A 19,458-nucleotide genomic window follows, 5' to 3' on the forward strand; every position below is an offset into this window, starting at 1 on the left:
AGAGGTTTGGAGAAGGCGATGGTACCTCACTCCAGTACTCTTGCCTGGAAAATCCCATGGACGGTGGAGCCTGGTAGGCTGCAGTCCATGAGGTCGCTATGAGTCGGACAGGACTGAGCAACTTCACTTTCACTTTTAGGTTTCATGCATTGGAGAAGGAAATGGCAACCCACTCCAGTGTTCTTGCCTGGAGAATCCCAGGGACGGGGGAGCCTGGTGGGCTGCTGTCTATTGGGTCGCACAGAGTCAGACACAACTGAAGCGGCTTAGCAGCAGGAGCGGCAGCAGTAGAGAGATAAGGGCTAAGGGATAAAGAAGATATACGATATCTGTAAATAGATGCACAGAATCATTAACATATAGAATAACACTATTTCAAATCATGAGATGAAGTGCAATCCCTCATCAAGAAAGTAAGCACAGAGAGAACAAAGATGTCAAGCATCTGGGACACCTGAGCCCTGGAACCCTTAAACATCTGGAAGAGAAGACGCCATCACAGGAGACTGAGAAGGGTCTGCAACAGCGACTGGGGATCCTGAAAGCCTAGGCAGAAACCGCATGGAGAGAAGGCTGTGATCCCCTGGGTCTCAGAGGCTCCTAAGAGGTCAAGTAAGATGAGGACCAAGAAATGACCATTGGGTTTAGCAACCAGGAGGTCATGGTAACATGACAAAGAGCTATTTCAGACCAATGCTGGGGAAGAAAGCCTCATCAGAGAGAGTTCAAGAAAGACCGGGAGAAGAGAAACTAAGGACAGCAAGTAGTTTCTCCAGTGGGAAGCTTCTCTTCTCCAATTTCTCTTCTCCCCTGGGGTGATAGAGAGGGGAGAAGTGAGGCCAAGACTGGTTTTTGTATGGTTTTCAAGATGCAAGAATCAGCACGATGTTTGTTTCAGATGAGAAAGAAGGATGCAATAGAAGCCAAAAATTAATGGTGGAGGAAAGAGAGGGGAGAATTGCTGGAGGAGGTTCCTTGAGTAGGTGATGGCACAAGATTGACCCCAAGGGGAAGGCTGGCCTTTGATGCGGCACAGACAGGTCATCTACGGAAAGAGATGGGGAGACGGTGTGTGGATGCAGACTTGGCCAGCAGGCAGAGTAGGGGTCTGTGTTCCTATGTTTTTGAGGGATGGAAGAAGCATGCTCTTTGGCTGACAGTAAGGATGGGAGGAAGGCACTGGGAATCAGAAGGGAATGGAGTGACATCTAGCAGGGAGCAAGTGTACTAGGGAAGGATAGTATAAGTCCAGGCAGCACTAGGGTGCAGATGAAGTCTGTGTGTCCAGTTCAGAAATCACCCCCTCCCAAAGGTCTTCTGACCCCAAAACTAGGTTACTCCCCTTCCTGTGAGTCTCACAGCCCCTATGGTGCTTCTCTCTTACAACTCTGATCACACCTGGAATGAAATGTCGACGGTATTCTCTAGTTCTTTAATCCCTGTATCCCCTCACTTAGACTGTAAACCCCAGGAAGACATCAGCAGACAGTGTCTACTCAGTCGCTGTATCTTGCCATCTAGCTCCTCCTGCACAGTATTCTCTAAATACATAATATTTAAATAGTTGAATCAGTTCAGTTCAGTCGCTCAGTCGTGTCCAATTCCTTGCAGCCCCATGGACCGCAGCATGCCAGGCATCCCTGTCCATTACCAACTCCCGGAGTTTACTCAAACTCATGTCCACTGAGTCTGTGATGCCACCTAACGATCTCACCTCTGTCCTCCCCTTCTCCTCCCACCTTCAATCTTTCCCAGCGTCAGGGTCTTTTCCAATGAGTCAGATCTTCAAATCAGGTGGCCAAAGTATTGGAGTTTCAGCTTCAGCATCAGTCCTTCCAATGAATATTCAGGACTGATTTCCTTTAGGATGGACTGGTTGGATCTCCTTGCAGTCCAAAGGACTCTCAAGAGTCTTCTCCAACACCACAGTTCAAAAGTTGTTCGGCGCTCAGCTTTCTTTATAGTCCAAACTTCACATCCATACATGACTACTGGAAAAACCATAGCCTTGACTACATGGACCTTTGTTGGCAAAGTAGTGTCTCTGCTTTTTAATATGCTATCTAGGTTGGTCATAACTTTTCTTCCAAGGAGTAAGCGTCTTTTAATTTCATGGCTGCAGTCACCATCTTCAACCATATTCAAATAGTTGAATAAATGCATGAAATAACGAATGAGAAAAGTCCCCAAAGTGGCGCGTGTGCTTTTAGTCGGCCTAAACTTCCGAAGCAACTCCTTCCACATCCCTGAGAGAGTCTGGACCTCCACTCTCCGCAGCTCCACCCACTCGTCCCCAACTCCATCTCCATCCTCATCCCCATCCCCATCCCCATCGCACCCCCTGCCCATCCCCATCCCTTCGATGCCCTCTCGCACAGTTCCGCTTTCCCGGCGCTGCTGCTTTAAGAGTCCGCAGAAGCCGAGCCGGGCGCTGATTGGTGGTTTATTCTAACGATAGCGGATGAGCTCATCTGCAACCAATGACCAGGCTGCACCGGCCAGACCCCCGCACCTAGGAGGAAGGCGGAAAGCAGCCGCCCGCGGTGCTATGTCCCCCCGCGGGGGCGAAGGGTAGGTGGCCGCAGGGCTGAGTCGGGCCGCGCGGACCGAGCTCCTGGCTCGGGCAGGTACGGTGTTAGCCTGGCTCCTCCTCCATCCCCTCTTCCCCAGGAGAGAATGCCCTCACCTCTCATTCCCCCAGTCCCCTTCCTTGGCGACCCTCACGGGGCGGTGCACCTTGCGTGCAGGGGACTCGCGGGCTGGATGCACGTCTTTCTGGGTCCAGACGCAGCTTTGCAGCTCTGCCTAGGAGGACCCGGCCCGGCGGGTGGACCCTGAAGCTAGGCCCTGACTCAGAGCAGCACACACTGCCGACATGGGTGCCTCTGATCACAGGCCTCCGAGCCGCATGCCCTGGTGACTGGGCCGAATGGGAAGGGCGCGGCTTCCCTTCCTCCCCTCCTCCACCTCCTGGCCGCATCCTGGCCAGGGCTCAGCTGCCCGCTGGCTTGGCGATGTGGGTTTTCCTCTCTGCCTCACTCCCCATCCTGTTCTCTCTTCCCTCTCTCCACAGAAGTAGAAATGACCTGGGGTTTGGGCCCCGCCCTTTCCCAATGAGGCCTGAGAGAGCAAAGGTGCAGAGGCGTCAGTGAAGGATAGAGGCAGCTTTCTGGCCTCTGAGCTCTTTCCTCTCCTTCTGCCACTGCTCTAACCCTGGCGGCCACTTGTATCACTTGCTGCTCAGGGTGGAGCTGCCGTCAGGTCCCTGGAGGCCACGTGGCCTTCCTGGACTTCTCAGAGCAGAGCCAGGGGGACAGAGCCATCCCCTCCCTAGGGCTGGCTGGGCTCTGACCTCATTCATCTAATTCCATCCAGAGTGGTACTGAATCTGCCAGTCAGTCATTTCATTTGCCTGCAGTCTTTAAGGCCAAGCCTTGTGCCCAGCTCTCCACCTGGCTCCTTGGGGGTCCTCACTCCCTGACCACACTGATCTTGGGACCAAGGGAAATGAAATAAAGCAGGGGCAATCCCTCCTGTTCGGGGAGGTACCATGGAGCCGAACCCTGAAGGATAAGTGAGATTCCCATGGGAGGAGGAGGGAGGGGCAGACAGGGCGCAGTATAAGGAATGGCCTTTGGGCCCCGGGCTTTTGCTTCAGCCTCAAAGTATGGTGACCTGCATATGTTTAATGTGCACAGAGGCCCTTTGAAGGCAGCTCTGTATCACAAATATTTTCAGCTCTCTCTGATGCTCAGCACATAGTAGGTGCTCCAGAACTTGTTGAACTGAATTTGAATGGAAAGAATTGTAAAAACAACTCAGAGCCCAAAGCATGTTTTTATTCTGTTATGACCACCACTTAGGAAAGATCTGGCTTAGTAAGGGGTATTACCCCCATTAGCTCTGATCCCTCCAGCCCTTGGAGGTGAGTATCAGTCTCCACAATACTCAGTGGAAGAAACCAGGGTACAGATGGGACATTGTCTCCAACTGGGTTCTTCCTAATGCCTCTGCTCATTCCAGGTCCCTGACCCAAGGCAGCCATGAGCCTGGTGGCCTGTGAGTGCCCTCCTGGCCCTGGCCTGGAGCCTGAGCCCTGCTCTCGAGCACGGTCCCAGGCTCGCGTGTACCTGGAGCAGATTCGCAACCGGGTGGCTCCGGGGGCACCTGACATGACTAAGCACGACTACCTGGTGGATGCAGCCACTCAGATCCGGCTGGCCCTGGAGCGCGACGTCAGTGAGGACTACGAGGCCGCCTTCAACCACTACCAGAACGGCGTGGACGTTCTCCTCCGAGGCATGCACGGTGAGGCTGGGGCTGGGCAGGGGCCAAGGAAGGGCCCATCCCATCATCTGTCCATCTGTGCTGGGTGAGCAGGGCTCTGTGCTGGCCCTGCAGGACCTATGAGAAGGACAGTAGTATTGATAATAATAGCCTTCACTTATAAAGCAGTTCCTTTACACTAGGCACTGGTCTGAGGGCTTTACCTGTATCAGTTCATTTCTGATTCACAGTAATACAAACCACTGTGTATGTTCTGACATGTACTTCCAAATATACAAGAATGATTTTTATTCCTATTTTCCAGATGAGGAAATTGAGGCACAGGGAAGTTAAATAGCTTGCTTAAGACTCCACAGCTATCAAATGACAAAGCTGAGATTTGAACAGTTTGGGCTCCAGAGGCTGTGAGCTTGGCTCACTAAGCTCTCCTGCCCCTGGAGCTGGGCTGGGGTCCTGCCCTCTGGGTACTTGCATTCTGATGGCAGAAGATTGATGAGTTGATGATGGACAATTATAGTCCCAGGTAGCAAGAACAATGGGGAGGAAGTAAAGGGAGGGAAGAAGGAGACTGAGGCCAGGCAAACCTGGCACAGCGCATTTTCTAAAAGTCAAAACCCTAATGTGAGCCCTGAAGAATGGTAGGTATGCTGTCCAGCTGAAGAGCCTGGAGTGGGAGAGAGAGGGGACAGGCAGAGAACACAGGCAAAGGCCTGAAGGTAAGAGGGGAGGCCTGTTCAGGGCAAAAGGAGGCATTTCCAAGTTGTGGGAGAGGCTGGTCCTGAGGCCAGTTGGAGACACCCGAGGGCCTTGATGGCCAGCCTGGGGTTGAGAGTCAGGCCCCAATTCACGCTTCTAGTCCCTGCACTGATGATGCCTCTCAACAGCTGGCTTCATGCCTGTACCATGAACACCTTTACCCTCCAGGCCCAATGCCTGTTCTGGCCTCTTTCATACTGGGAATCAAAGATAGCAGAAGGTGTGCTCTCTGGGGGCTTCTCTTTCTTCCTGAAAAACAGACAGGGAAACTCCGTCCCATCCCTTCCCAGGCTGTGACAGTGGCCAGGATGTGGTGCATGCCAATTGTAAGGTGCTATAGTCTGAGGGACCCCCCCTACCCCAGCTCCCAGGCTCTCCGGCCACCATCCTTCGTCCTCCTCCCCTGCTGGTCTCCCACCCAGAAGAGGACCCAAGAACAGATGCGGGGTCAGAATCCACTGATCAGCCTCAGAAATAGCTGCCCTCCTGTGGGGGGCAGAGTGTGGGCAATGGGAGCCAAACCCCCGCCTCCTCCCAGGGGTGGCAGGGTCCTCCTGACCCCTTCTCCCCACAGTCGACCCCAACAAGGAGAGGTGTGAGGCTGTCAAACTGAAGATAACCAAGTACCTGCGGCGGGCGGAGGAGATCTTTAATTGCCATCTGCAGAGGACGCTGGGCAGCGGAGCCAGCCCTGATGAGGTGAGGAGCCCCCAGAAGACTGAGGGATCCGGGGGAAGAGAGCTAAGGCCCCCACCCCCCAGGCCAGGGAGCTGTCGCCTTGCCATCCCCGGCTGGGCAGACGGTGGAGAGCACAGGCAGGCTGGCGCGTGTCCCGGGGCTGCCGCCCTGCCCTCCTCCTCCTGGCTTCCTCCCTCTCTCTCCCACACTCTCCGTAGCTCATTCACATTCTAACACTTGGTGAATCATCTCCAGTCCAGTCTCGCACCCTCACAGAGGAGACACACACACAGAGGCAGCTCCTCACCCTCCCACACAGCCCATACACACACTCACCTGTGTACACACTCAGGCTCCCAGAGTGATTTTCGGCTGGGCTGCAGTGAGTGTTTGGAGCAGACATGAATACCCACCCACATGCGTATACACAGACATGAATACCCATGTGCATATATACACACATGAATACGTGCATATACAAATGTGCACAAATCCTCTCCCCACATCCTGACCCAGCAGGCCCCTCAGAGAGGGTTGAGAATGCACGCCCACTTTTCAACCCCTAGGTGTGCGCATACACACTCCTTCTAGTCTGATCCACCTTGTAAGATGCTTCCCACAGTGCAGGTACCTGGGCCTGCCTTGGTCTTTGAAGTCTGTTGCCCAGGTTATTTCCCCACCCCTGAGAGCATCTGTCTCCTGTGGGTGCCACTTTTGAGAGGGGATTTCAGAGGACTCCTTGAGCCTGGGAGGAAGCCCAGGTAGGCACTGAGCTGAGAGGGTGGCCTGGCCACCCTGGACCAAGGCTGGGTCTGTCTCTGTGAGGTGGGGGTCTGCCCGTACCCTGGTCCTTGCCCTCTGTGGCCACTGGTCTCCTGGCAAGCCAAGCCCTGCTCCCGCAGCTGGGTGAGGAGGCCGTAACCCTGAGGCTGCTGCGGGGCTCTCTCCCACCACCGCAGGGTTTCAGCAGCCTGAGGCTCCGGCCCATCCGCACGCTGAGCTCTGCCCTGGAGCAGCTGAGGGGCTGCAAGGTCGTCGGGGTCATCGAGAAGGTGAGCAAGCGACGCCCAAGGTGTGGGAGGACACAGTGTGTGTGACCGGGAGTGGCCAGTGCTGGAAAGGGGGCAGGCGGTCCAAGCGGAGAAGGGCAGCTGGGTCCAGGGGTGCCCCACCCCTCCTCCAGCCCAGCACACACCAGCCCCGGCAAGGAAAAAGTGAGGAAGCCACAGAGGCAGACAGCGCCTCTCCACAGACCCTCCAGCTCAGACACAGAACCGCTCCCTCGGCAGTTCAGGACAGCAGCCGCAGGGGCACCCAGCCAGCCTGAGCTGCCTTGTGCGCCCCCACTTCCCGCTTCCTCCAGGGGCTGCAGCCAAGAATCTCCCCTGCCAAGCCCAGCCCAGAGGTTCCTGCGGCAGGAATGTGCTCATCGCTAGAAACCTGCCTTGTCCAGGTCCTTGGCAGCTCTGCCCTCTGTCTCCTGGCTTCTCCCGCGGTGCCCCAATCTGGGATTGGCTCCCTTAATTCAGGGCAGACAGGAGTCGACAGTGCGAACTGGACCTGGACACTCAGCAGAAGGACAGACAGGTTGGGTCAAATGAAATTTGAGCCAATATTCGATTGCTCTCTGCCCGGACCCAGAGATAGCTGGAGTATTTGCTTAAGTGTTTTTATTTTTATTTTTTTCAAACTGAACCGTTCTTCAGAATCACCTGGGGGAGTTTCCTAACCACACAGATGCCTGGGCCCCATCCCAAACCCACCAAATGAGAATTTCTAGGGTTGAACCCAGGCATCTGTCATTTAAGACACTCACGGGGGATTCGGGCGGGTGTGGGAGCCAGCAGAGAAAAGAGGACTGGTGTGTGCTCCTTCACACACTGCCGAGGATGAAGTGCTGTCTGGACGGGCATCACGTGGCCCCAGGCAAGCTCTTTGCCCTCTCTGGGCATCGGTTTCCTCATCTGGAAGTGGGGAAGGGATCTTCCCACCCACCCAGGGGGATGTGGGAACTAAAGTGAAATAATTTTTGGGAAAGGCCTGGCACACGCTAAAGCGTCTGATACAAGTTCGATGGCTGAAGGCTGATGACAAGAGTGGGTCAGCAGGAAGCAGGCTTCCCATCCCTGGCCTCGCTCCAGCGGCTGCTCCCTATTCCCTGGAGCAGGCGCCTGGTCTGTCAGCCAAGGCCCAGCCAGCTTCCATCTGCCCAGCCCTTCCCGCCCACTGCGTTCATCCACGTGGCTCGGCTGCCCCCGTGGGCAGGCCAAGGAGGCGACAGCCACCACTGTTCGCCCGTGGGGGATCCCACTGAACCGATGGTGTTATGGAGAGAGGGGTTCTGGGTCAAATAAGCTTTAGAAACAGTGCGTTAAAGTTACATTACTTCATTGCTCTAATTCTAGGAAGTTTCAGGCTTTGAGGATGCAAATGTACACAGTGAATCTCCAAAAGGGAGGTCTATGACAGAATTCCCCGAATTTGAATTTGTTTAACCCCAGACACACATGTGCAAAGCATTTTTGGAATCCTGTATTCCGAGGCCTGTGCATATGGGAAAAACAGATTCAGGCCAAGCCCAACCGTTCTGTCTTACAAGTGCCCTCTTTTTTCCTTTATTACCCTTTCTTGGGCACTCAACTTAGCCACTCCGCATCCCTCCTAAAATCCTGTGGCCTTTTCCTGTGTCATTCGCAAGCCAGGAAAATCAGTCTCCCAAATTAGGAGAGATGTTAGGGCCACTGGGCCCAGGTCCCTGCAGCCACGCCTGGATGAATGTCACTGCCTTTCATTCCATAGCTGTGCCCAGACAGCCCAGGGCGGGTGATTGGCAGAGCAGTGCCAGTCTGCAGCAGCCCCCAGCCTCAGGGCAGCAAAGGGCCCCACTTAGGAAGCCTTGAGAGCCCCCAGAGAGGTCCCACTGTGAGGGTTCATGGGGCTGAAGAGGGTTTCCTTGGGGCCAGAAGAGATACCTGCAAGGGTAGGGGGCGGCAGAGAACAGTGAGGTGGGTGGGTCAGGGACTAGGTGAGCAGCTGGCCAGGATGCCTAGGGTCTACTCTCAGGGAGCCTTGAGGGGCTTAGGAGACAACACTGGCTATTTGCTGAGCTTCGTCCAGGAGCTAGGCCCTGAGTCAGGGATGGGGAAGAAAGAGAAGGACAGCCAAGTCCCTTCTGTGTTTTTGGCTCCAACATGAGGGTGTTTAAAATTATTACTATTTATCAGCATTTGAAAATTGGCAGGTTTCATAGAGAAAGCCCAAGTTTCCTACTTTTCCTGAGAAATGAGAGGATCTGGAAATGCAGGCTCACATTCCTGCTTGTCAACCCCAGGCAGATGAAGGGCTGCCTGCTTTAATGAGGCGCTTGGCCTGCCCTTTCCTGTCCTGCCCACTGGCACACATGAACAGCCCCTGGGGACCTTTGTGCTTGAGAACCTATTTGAAACTTCTGGATTTGTTTGCTCCAGGAGGGAGTCCTCCTGGCCTTGACACTCTGGACATTTTAAAATAAAGGGTTAATGTGTTTTACCAAAGTTTTAATTGTCCACATATCCCGAGAGCTCAGTGGGTTTTATTTTTTTAAAAAGAGACTTCCTTTTTTAGAAAGATGGGAGCTGGCACTCAGAACTGCCTTACACCTTCCTGATAGCCTTCTCTCCTGGCACCTGTTAAGCCCACTGTAGCTGGCACAGCTGCTGCATTAAACCCGCTCAGTCTCCCTGCGGGGGAAGAAGGGTTATACAGTACAGCCAGATATAGTAGTCACCAGCCACACGGAATGGAATGGAATCGGCGCTTCCGTCGTGTCCGACTGTTTGCGACTCCATGGACTGTAACCCGCCAGGCTCCTCTGTCCATGGGATTCTCCAGGCAAGAGTACTGGAGTGGGTTGCCACGCCCTCCTCCAGGGGATTTTCCCAACCCAGGGATCGAACCCAAGTCTCTTACATCTCCTGCATTGGCAGGCGGGTTCTTTGCCACTAGTGCCACCTGGGAAGCCCATAATACTATTAAAAAAAATATTTTTTTATAACACCGCGTGACATCCAGAACTTCCCCGAGTGGGGATTGAATTCACACCTTCCACAGTGCAAGCGCAGAGCTGTAACCACTGGACCACCAGGGAAGTCCAGTTTTAATAAAAAATAAATATTCTCTCAGTGGCACCCGCTGTATTTCAAAGGCTTGATAGCTACGTGTGGTTCATGGCTTCTACACTGAACAAATAGACAATATTTCTGTTACAGCAGAAGGTCCTCCTGGGAGTGTTGCATTTTAACCATTGTTCCACAGAGAATGTAACTGAGGCTCATAGAGGTCAAGTGACCAACCAAGGCTCTGTCTCCCGTAGCACAGAACAAAAGAGGAAGGGGGTTTTTGTTTTGTTTGCTTGGTTTAATGGTGGCAGGGGGCATGCCCCCTGTGCTACTCTTTTGAAATAGGATGTAAAAGAAAAGAGTTTGAAACAGTAAATGGGAATTTCCTGGTTGTCCAGTGGGTAGGACTCTGCAGTTCCACTGCAGGGAGGCACAGTTGATGCCTGGTTGGAGAACTAAGATCCCGCAAGCCTGGCCAGAAACAACAGCGACAGCATGTATCGCCCACCATCCCACCTCATTCCAAGATAACCAGCATTGACGGTGTGGCCTAATTCTTTCTTGATTCTTGTGTGTGTGTGTGTGTGTGTGTGTGTGTGTGTGTGTGTGTGTTTTCTTTTCTTTTTTAACGCACTGTTTCAGTGTACTGATCAAGTTTTGTTTCTGGCCTCTCTGACATTCCCTGCTGGGTTTTTTTTTTTTTTTTTTGAATATGTAAACGAGAAGCCTTGCCCAGGACAAGGTGGTGGGGAATCCCACTTGGCAAGAGGCAGTAGGGAATTATCCGCAGTGTCAGCACTTGTGGGAAACCGTGTTATCCTAAATGACCCCAAAGTTCTCTCTTTCAAACTCATTGGGCAGAGCAACAGGGACCAGGCTGGACTCCATCTCCGGCTGTTGGAGGAGAGACCTCTAGTGGTCATAAGGGGTACCTCACTCCTGATGCCCCAGCCGTCGGAATCCACCACCTTCATCTCACTGATGGCAGGGAAACTGAGGCCCAGAGGGGAAGGCATGTGCCAGGTCACCTAGCTATGCCCGTTTCCAGTTATGTCTTCAAGGCTCCCGGGTCAGCCCATCTGAATTCTCATCCCGGCTCTGTGGGACCGCAGGCAACATTACCTCTCTGAACCTCGATTTCTTCATCAATGAAATGAGTCACGTAATACTTGGGGCTGCCCAGGTGGCACAGTGGTAAAGAATTCGCTTGACAATGCAGGAGACGCAAAAGATGTGGGTTTGGTCCCTGGGTCGGGAAGATCTCCCGGAGGAGGAAATGGCAACCCACTCCAGTCTTCTTGCCTGGAGAATCGTGTGGACAGAGGATCCTGGCGGGTCTCAGAGAGTCAGACACGATTAAGCACAGCACAGCAGCACAGGGCCTCACCGGGTAGGGCTGTAAGAATGAAACTAAGTAAGCTAGGTAAGGCCCTTAGCACAGAGTAATTCTATACAGTATACAATATAGTACTATACTATACTATAGTAATACTACACAGAGTGGTACTATACAGTATACAGTGTAATACTATGCTGCTGCTGCTGCTAAGTCACTTCAGTCATGTCCGACTCTGTGAGACCCCATAGACGACAGCCCACCAGGCTCCCCCGTCCCTGGGATTCTCCAGGCAAGAACACTGGAGTGGGTTGCCATTTCCTTCTCCAATGCATGGAAGTGAAAAGTGAAAGTGAAGTCGCTCAGTCGTGCCCGACCCTCAGCGACCCCAGGCTGAGGGTCTGCAGGCTCCTCCCCAAGACTGCAGGCTACCAGGCTCCTCCGTCCATGGGATTTTCCAGGCAAGAGTACTGGAGTGGGGTGCCATTGCCTTCTCCAGATAAGGCCCTTAGCACAGAGTAATACTATACAGTATACAATATAGTACTATACTATACTATAGTAATACTACACAGAGTGGTACTATACAGTAATACTACGCACGAGTTTCCCTGTGCCGATATTAATAGCCATCAGCAAAGACTATAGAGAGCACGTTATACAGCAGGCTCGAGCTGCTGCCATACTTGAGTTGTCTGACTTAACAACACCCTCTTAATGGCCTTCTGAAGCAGGTACTGCTATGACCCAGGGTGCGGGTCTTGCCCTCACGTGCCCCTCTGTCTGGGCTGAATCTTCTACCTTTCTGCCCTGACAGGTCCTCTCCTATGGCTGGGGTTCACCCCTGCCCATAATGGAGATGAGTCTAGGGCCCAGCTCTAAGCAAGGCTCTGACCCAGCAGTTGGCAGACCACTGCCTCCAAACAAAACCGACAGGAGAAGGAAGAGGTTGCTCGCCAAAGACAGAGTCCAGAGGAAAACCATTTAAAAAAAGCAAAAGACCATCGCATCACTGGGAGTGGGGGGCAGGGGGTACGACCTGAAGGAGCACGCCAAGCCCGTGTGGTTTGGGGCACCACTGGGGCCACATTCTCAGAGCCTTGGCTTCTTCACCTGTGAAATAAGAGTTGAGAGAAGGTGACTGGCCCTGAGGTCCCTTCCAGCCATGACACCCTCAGATCCTGTGGAATGGACCATTCACCTCATGTGTGGAAAGCCCTGACTACTTCCCTGTGCGGCGCAGGGCTCTGGGAATACAGAGCTAGACAGCATGGTCCCTGCGCTCTTGGAGCTCACAGCCCAGTGGAGCGACAAGAAATCACACACAGTGTGCTGGGGGTGAGCCGGGAGAGCGCTGCAGACAGATTAGGAGTCCTGGCCTGATCTGAGGTTGGGAAGGCTCCCTGGAGGAGGTGGTACCTGATAAGACCTGCAGATCTAACGAGGGTGGATGAATCACAGGTTCAATGTCATGTTGGTGGAGGAGGGGATATACTCTGTACCACCAAAGCCTGACGTCCCTGCCTAGCCTGGGTGGAGGAGCGTGGGGCCTGGGGTTGGGGGTGTGGAGCCCCGGGAACTAGCCTGTGCCTTGACTAGTGCCTCCTGGACCTCTGCAGGTACAGCTGGTCCAGGACCTAGCGACTGGAGGGACCTTCGTGGTGAAGGCAGGTGCCACCCCACCCCTGCCATTCCTCCTTCCCCTTGGGACCTTCTTGGAGCTCTTGGAAACCCCTCTGGGGAACCTCTACCCAGAACCCGTATGGGAAGCCCATGTTCCCTCCAGATCCCACAGCTGCTAGTTCTGCACCCCGGGCATGTGCCTGACTTCCCAGAAACACACACACATATACTGCCCTACCCTTGGCCCAGACAGGGAGGGGAGGGCCTGCTTTCCATGGTGGAAAGAGGGTTGAGGGTCAGGACAGGAACTAGGGGGAGGCAGCTGCTCCTCAGGGGGGCTCCCACACTTCATCTGGTTGTCCCTGAAGAGCAGAGTGGCCTCTGGCCGGTCCCCAGCTGATCTGCCCGGCCTGCCCCCTCCTCAGGGCCTGTCCAGGTGCCACGTGGCAAGCCGGGAGCGGCTGACCATCATCCCACACGGCGTCCCCTACATGACCCAGCTGCTGCGGTACTTTGTGACTGATGACTCCATCTTCCTGCACCTGGAGCACGTGAAAGGTGAGTGGACCCCAGGGGCCCCATCGGCTCCTCAGGCCTTCAGGAGATTGTCCTGTCTCATCCCCCTAAAATTCGGAGCTCGTTACCCAGCCACAGGCCCAGCCTTCCTGGAGGGTGAAGGCAGGACTAGCCTGCTGCGGGCTTCTCAGTGATGCCAGGGGGCAGGAGACGTCCAAGGAGGACATTCACATCTTGGCTGAATGAGGGCACATATGCAGGTGTCCCCTTTGTCACCATCTCCCCCAGTCTTGGCTCTTTTCACTTTTCTAGTCCATGCCCACCCCCCCGAGTGGCCATATGGGATGATGGTGCCAAAGCTGTTAAGTACAGGAACTGGGCCACAGCAGATATTTATTGATCAGCTAGGATTTCTGTTTGTTTGTTTTCAATGAGGTACATCTCTCTGGATCGTGACATATAGTCATCACAGATCCATGCCTAGCCTTCTTTTATTTTACTTAATTAAATTCATGACACTATTCTCCCTTTGTGCTGTGCTCAGTCGCTCAGTCGTGTCCGACTCTTTGTGACCCCGTGAACTGCAGCCCTCCAGGCTCCTCTGTCCATGAGATTCTCCAGGCAAGAGTACTGGAGTGGGTTGCCATGCCCTTCTCCAGGATTCTCCCTTTGAAAAATATATAATACATCAGACACTGGAGAACCCGCCACCTAGACCAAGGACATTAGAGAATAATTTACATCTTCTTAGGGGTTAAGCACCTATTTTGTGAGGCTGGGGCCCCATCACGGGTGGGTGGAGAGGAGGAGAGAGGGCATCCTGGGCTTCAGGAGGGGAGGGAGCCGAGTGAGGATCTGAAGGCAGAGGGTCTGTGCCCAAGACAGAGGGGGAGCAGGCGTGGGACCAAGACGCGTCCACACTCATTTCCTCTCCCGTCCCCACGCTTGCGGCTCCCTCTGCTTGGCCCAGGAGGTACGCTCTGGTCCCACCTGCTCTCCCAGCCGTGCCCCCAGCAGTCTGGGACCGGATCTGGCTCCAGCCTGGAGAGGATGAAGGCTCCACTAAACTCCCATCTCAGCCTCAGGACCAGCTCAGTGCCCCCGGGGCACACCCGCCCGCGGAACGGAATCCCTCTGGAGCCTCCGTGGACTTCTCAGAGCCTCACCCCAGCCAGGAGGGTGGTGGCCGTTAAACCCCAGAGAGAGGCTGGGGGTGAAGCCTCAGCCAGAACGAGCACTGCCCGCGTCTGGGACCTTCCAAAGGCCCCAGGTGGCCGCCTGCACTCCCACACGGGGCGAGGACTTGGCCGGAGCTCGGAGCCCGCGCCCCCATGGGGGCTCCCTTGGGTTCGGGCCGGGGCCGGCCGGGTGCTGGGGGGCTGCAGCCGAGGCAGAGGCCCGAGCCGCCTCTCGGCCTCTGGAGGGGCCAGCCTGGTGTCCGGCGGGGGCGCCTGGAGTCTGAAGGAGGAGCAGGTGAGGCAGTGGGCGGCCGAGACGCTGCTGGCCCTGGAGGCGCTGCACCAGCAAGGGGTGCTGTGCCGGGACCTCAATCCCCGGAATCTGCTCCTGGACCAGGCCGGTAGGAGCCCCAGGCGGGGTGTGGGGGCTGGGGGCAGAGGAGTGGGCCCTAACCCCACCCCGCTCCACTCCTCAGGAGGGAGGCCCCCCACAGCCTTGAGATTTCCCCAGAGCCAAGAGGAGGCAGATGGTATCTGACTGTTCCCCCTGGACCACCCCCACCCCCTGCCTTTTCGGGAAGGCCTCGGCCAAGCCCGGCTGGCCGGCTGTGGTTAAGCTTGGAAAGCAGACCCTTTCCCCACCCTGAGCTCTGGGGCAGCCGCTCCTGTGATGACCAAGTTGTTCCAGGGGCCTTGGGGGGCCGAGCCCCTAGGGAACCTCTGCCCAGCACGGCCCACTGGCTCCTGGGGTCCCCTGCCCCACGCCAAAGGCTCCAAGATGACTAACTGCGGTTTTCGTCCCCCTCTGGCTCCTCCCTGCACACACACGGCATGACAAGGCCACATCCGGCTCACGTATTTTGGCCAGTGGTCAGAGGTGGAGCCCCAGTGCTGCAGAGAGGCTTCGCACAACCTCTACAGCGCCCCAGGCAAGAAGGGAAGGGCGAGGCAGCCCCTGAGTGTCTGTGTGTGGGTGGGCCGGGGGACTGAGGATGAGAGAGGCAACAGGCCCTTCCTGGAGGTGGGGGTGGTGGGGAAGGGGTTGAAGGGAGACCTGCCCTCTCAGCAAGACTGAGGACTGTTCTGGCTCCCACAGAGGTCGGTGGGATTTCGGAGCTGACCGAAGCCTGCGACTGGTGGAGCTTTGGGTCTCTCCTGTATGAACTGCTGACTGGGACGGTGAGCTCTGTGTGGGCAGGGTGTGGAGCCTGGCTGGTGTCACTGAGCATAGAATGGGCTGGGGTTAGTCCAACCAGTCAGTGTTGGGGGCTGAGCCTACCTGATTGCTCAATACCTGGCCACTGGGCCCAGTGTCTTGTCAGCACAGGCCCCCTCTCCCCCAGCCCAGAGGCTGTGAGAGAAGGAGGAAGCAATTCCCACCCAGGCCTTGGCCACACCTTGCACCCCGACCCTCGTCAGGCAAGTGGCGATAGCTAGGGAGACTGTCAACTTAGATGAGGGAGAGTCGAGCTGCGGTGCTCAGGGAAGGTTCCTGGAAGAGGGCGCCTGGGCCTGGCTCTGGAGGGCAGCTGAGTGTGACACAGCCTTGTTCCTCAGATCATCCCTCACAGGCCTCCTCTCCCCACTGCTCACACCACTCTCCACCCCCACACACACACCCTTCAGAGCTGTGACCCCCAGACTTTGGCTGGAAGACCAGAGAGAGGGTATCCATCATCCCAGACCGGCAGCTGCCCTGTCCAGCCTGGGTCGAACCAGAGCTTGAAGTTCCCCTCGCAAACACCTTGCTCAGGGTGGTGGGCTCAGCTCTCTGTCCTCCCTCATGAGCTCAGTGCTGCACCTGGGGCTGGTTAAATCAGGCAGCAGGGAGAGGCCAAGCTCCATTTGAGCAGGAAGTGCCCTGAGTGGATGTGGTGTAACTGGAAGTTCAGAGCTGACCGGTCACTCCTGGCTCCCTCCTGCTTTGGTCCCGAGGCCAGGGCCTCTGAGGGCCCTGGCTGCAAACAGCCGCCCAGAGTGGTTCTCTCCTATTAGCCAGGGCCCTCCCACCTGTCCAGCTCAGGGCTCCTGGCCCTCCTCCTGGTGGCTTCTTGCCTGTCTTCCTGACCTCCAGACACACCCCTCTGCTCCCCCGCAGCTGCACCCTTCTGGAACACAGACAGGTCCTGCCTTCTTCTCCCACCACAGCCCTGCCTTGACCCTGGCAGGAGCATGCCATGGCAAAGGAGCCGCCCGTGGAGATTTGCTTTCTGTAAGGAGACAGGTTTCAGTGCTATTCCTGATAGAGTGCCTGCCCCGATGGCAACCCAAGACCGGTGCTTCTAGCAAGCTTGGAGCCATAGGGGCCTGGGTTCAAACCCTGAACTCAGCACAAATCTGTCAACCTGCTTCTTGCCCTTAAAATGGGGGTGCCAATTGCTTACTTTGAAGGTTGTTGCAGAAACTAGGGATCACAGGTGTCAGGCACCTTCCTCAGCCCGGCAGGCAGCAGATCCAAAGCAGAAGGCGATGGAGTCATGGCCATGCCCGTGAGGTATAACACAGGGGGAAGAAATACAATCTCGGCCGCCAGTGGAGTGTACAGACTCCTGGGGGCCGCCTCCCCGTGTCTTCCCAGGCGCTGTCCCAGAGCCACCCCTCAGGAATCCAGCCCCACACCCAGCTGCAGCTGCCCGAGTGGCTCAGTGGCCCGGCGGCCTCCCTGCTGACTGAGGTGAGGTGCAGGCGGCCTCCCGGTGGCGCCTTCTTGGCCTGAGGGTGGACAGAAGGGAGGGCAGAGCCCTGTGTGTGAACAAGTCACCCCATGTACTAGGTGTCCGGCATGGGTGCAGGAGGGTCATAGGGCCAACAAATTTCTATACCTCGGTGGCCAAACACCAATGTCGACCCCCTGCCCCCCCCCAGGGTAACAGGGTAACAGGGTTCCCGGGGCCTGGCCGGCCTGCCCAGGGCTGACTGGGCTTTTCTCCGCAGCTGCTGCAGTTCGACCCGGCCCGGCGCCTGGGCGCTGGAGGAGGCGGTGTCCATGAACTCAAGGCCCACCCCTTTTTCAGTTCCATCCAGTGGAGCAAACTGGGGGGGTAGGAGGGCATGGCATCAGCGACGGGAGCGGCTGGACTGGCCTGGATCTCCTCTCATCTCTTTGCCTGCCACTTCCCAGCAGTGGCTCTCGGGCAAAGAATGCAAGGCAGCTTGCCTTTCCTGGTCAGGACTCCACCCTTGGGCCTCAGAAGTCTCATCACCACTGACCAGGAAGGGCCTTGTGGACTCCCCCAGCCACCTCTTGGAGAAATGCTTTCTAGTCGGTGCTGAGGGGCAGACATCTCAGCCTGTTAGACAGCTTGAACGTCTCCACCTGTCCACCCTCCACCCATCAGTCAACAGTCACCTGCTGTGTCTACACCCTGTACCTTGAACTGGGACCTGCCCTGTTAAAAGGTGCCTTCCTTGGCATTAGCTCTGAGCTACTGACCACCTGCTGAGCCGAGAAATCTTGACTCATGATCTGCCATGTGCCCCACTCAGGGTGTCTCTGGAGACTCATCTCAGGTTACTAGTCCCCTGGCTTCCTGGCTCCAAACCAGGGCTGTCCTAGCTCGTCATCTTAGCCACGCAACTAGTGTGCCCCTTCTCCCAAAGGCTGCTTCCCCAGGGGGTGGGGGAGGGAGGGAAGCAGGGAAGAAGTCTGTAGCGGATATGGGGTGGAGCGGGGAGGGGCGGGGGGTACAGGACAACCCACCCCCTCCTGACCATGCTGCTTATCTTGTAATTACAGACCTTTGAGAGCAAAAGGAAAGGAGGGGAGGAAAATAAGGATAAGGAGGGAGGGGGAGAAAGAGGGGAAGGCACAGCTCTGCCACTTACAGAAGCTTTATAAACAGAATAAAGGGCTCCCTTCCCCAGCTAGCCCACCCACGTGGAGAAAAAGCAAACCCTGGCCTGTGGGTCTGAGCTGGGGGACCACAAAACCGACTCCAGCCTGAAGCCACTTGAAGGAAAGTTGTCTCCACTCGGGTTCCCTTCTTGGACATTTGTCCTGTTTACCATTTTGCATTTCAGTGTTGAGGGTCCACTCAATCCACTGCCCACTGTGACTTCATTTCCTTTTGAAATGAAACCACGCAACACCCAGAATGATTGCCCAAGCTTCTAGCCAGAAGCAAGAAGTTTCTGGTCTCTGAAGAGCTAGGATAAGTAGTTACCCCCAAAGATAATTCCCTCCCCAGATTTGGGGGCCCTCTTCTTCCTCTTAGGACTCACCCTGTCACTGGGGTGTGGCATCCAAGACAGAAACTTCCATCGGCCTCTGCCCTCAACTCCTTCTCGCCTGAGTCTCCATCACCACCAGGGGGACACCACCCTCCAGTCCTGGCTGTGAAGGGCTGGGGACTGGTGTTCTGGGGAGGTCCTTGGGATGAGTCTGAGGCAAAGGACACAGGGAGGTACTGGCTCTCCCTGGGGCTTGCCCACCCCTTCCACCCCCACTCCAATAAAGCTTCCTCTTACCTCTGGTGTCCTTGCCTCATTAACGCAATGAGAGGGGCCCTGCAAGAATGGGATAAAGGAGGGTTCTCCCAGAGGAGCTCCATGATAACCAAGAGTGTGTTTGGAACCTGCTAGGAAGGAGGAAGCAGGGCTAGTAGTGAAGAGCATGCCAGCCTATACCCCACAGAGCAGCTGTGAACCCACAGAAAAGTCCCAGCATGTAGGGGACACTGGAAAAGTCTTCAGAAGGCCGTGGTGCTTGCGGGTGGGGGTCCAGTCCTCACAGAGACCCCTTGAACACATGGTGGCTCCTGAGAATGTTGGAGCTCAGGGAGGTAAACGAGAGGGCCTGGCCAGAGCCTGGTGGAGCCCGTTCCAAGTCTGTTCCCTCTGCTACACTCCGTCAAGACCACCTCTAAGCACCGAACGAAGTGCCTCTGGAACTTCTGGGCCTCCTTTGTGCAATAAGCACTGCACATCTGGCACTCTGCTAGGCCTTGGGTTTAGAACTGTGGTCCCAGCGGGGCTTACAGTCTGTCTC

General features: G+C 55.7%; 1 protein-coding gene across 2 annotated transcripts; it reads left to right on the plus strand.

Annotated features, from left to right (window-relative positions):
• Window positions 1–2,578: 2,578 nt before the first annotated feature.
• RPS6KL1 (ribosomal protein S6 kinase like 1) lies at window positions 2,579–18,056 on the plus strand. Of its 2 annotated transcripts, none has more exons than XM_068964636.1 (11): window positions 2,579–2,627; window positions 4,024–4,308; window positions 5,618–5,742; window positions 6,681–6,773; window positions 12,774–12,821; window positions 13,203–13,335; window positions 14,264–14,872; window positions 15,311–15,400; window positions 15,568–15,650; window positions 17,050–17,145; window positions 17,406–18,056. In XM_068964636.1, the coding sequence occupies exons 2-11, from the start codon at window positions 4,044–4,046 to the stop codon at window positions 17,514–17,516; spliced, it is 1,653 nt and encodes a 550-aa protein (XP_068820737.1). In that variant the 5' UTR covers window positions 2,579–2,627; window positions 4,024–4,043; the 3' UTR covers window positions 17,517–18,056. The 2 variants fall into 2 exon arrangements, with proteins under 2 accessions (XP_068820737.1, XP_068820738.1); XM_068964637.1 differs by having other exon boundaries at window positions 17,062–17,145.
• Window positions 18,057–19,458: the final 1,402 nt, after the last annotated feature.

The sequence above is a fragment of the Capricornis sumatraensis genome, chromosome 2 (genome assembly GCF_032405125.1).
Source record: "Capricornis sumatraensis isolate serow.1 chromosome 2, serow.2, whole genome shotgun sequence".
In the NCBI taxonomy this organism is placed as follows: domain Eukaryota; kingdom Metazoa; phylum Chordata; class Mammalia; order Artiodactyla; family Bovidae; genus Capricornis; species Capricornis sumatraensis.

Bases quoted from the DNA above. Each gene is read 5' to 3' on its own strand.
- RPS6KL1 (XM_068964636.1), top strand. From the start codon at position 4,044: ATGAGCCTGGTGGCCTGTGAGTGCCCTCCTGGCCCTGGCCTGGAGCCT. The intron at 5,743-6,680 runs GTGAGGAGCCCC...CCACCACCGCAG, and splicing joins GCGGAGCCAGCCCTGATGAG to GGTTTCAGCAGCCTGAGGCT. The intron at 17,146-17,405 runs GTGAGGTGCAGG...TTTTCTCCGCAG, and splicing joins CGGCCTCCCTGCTGACTGAG to CTGCTGCAGTTCGACCCGGC.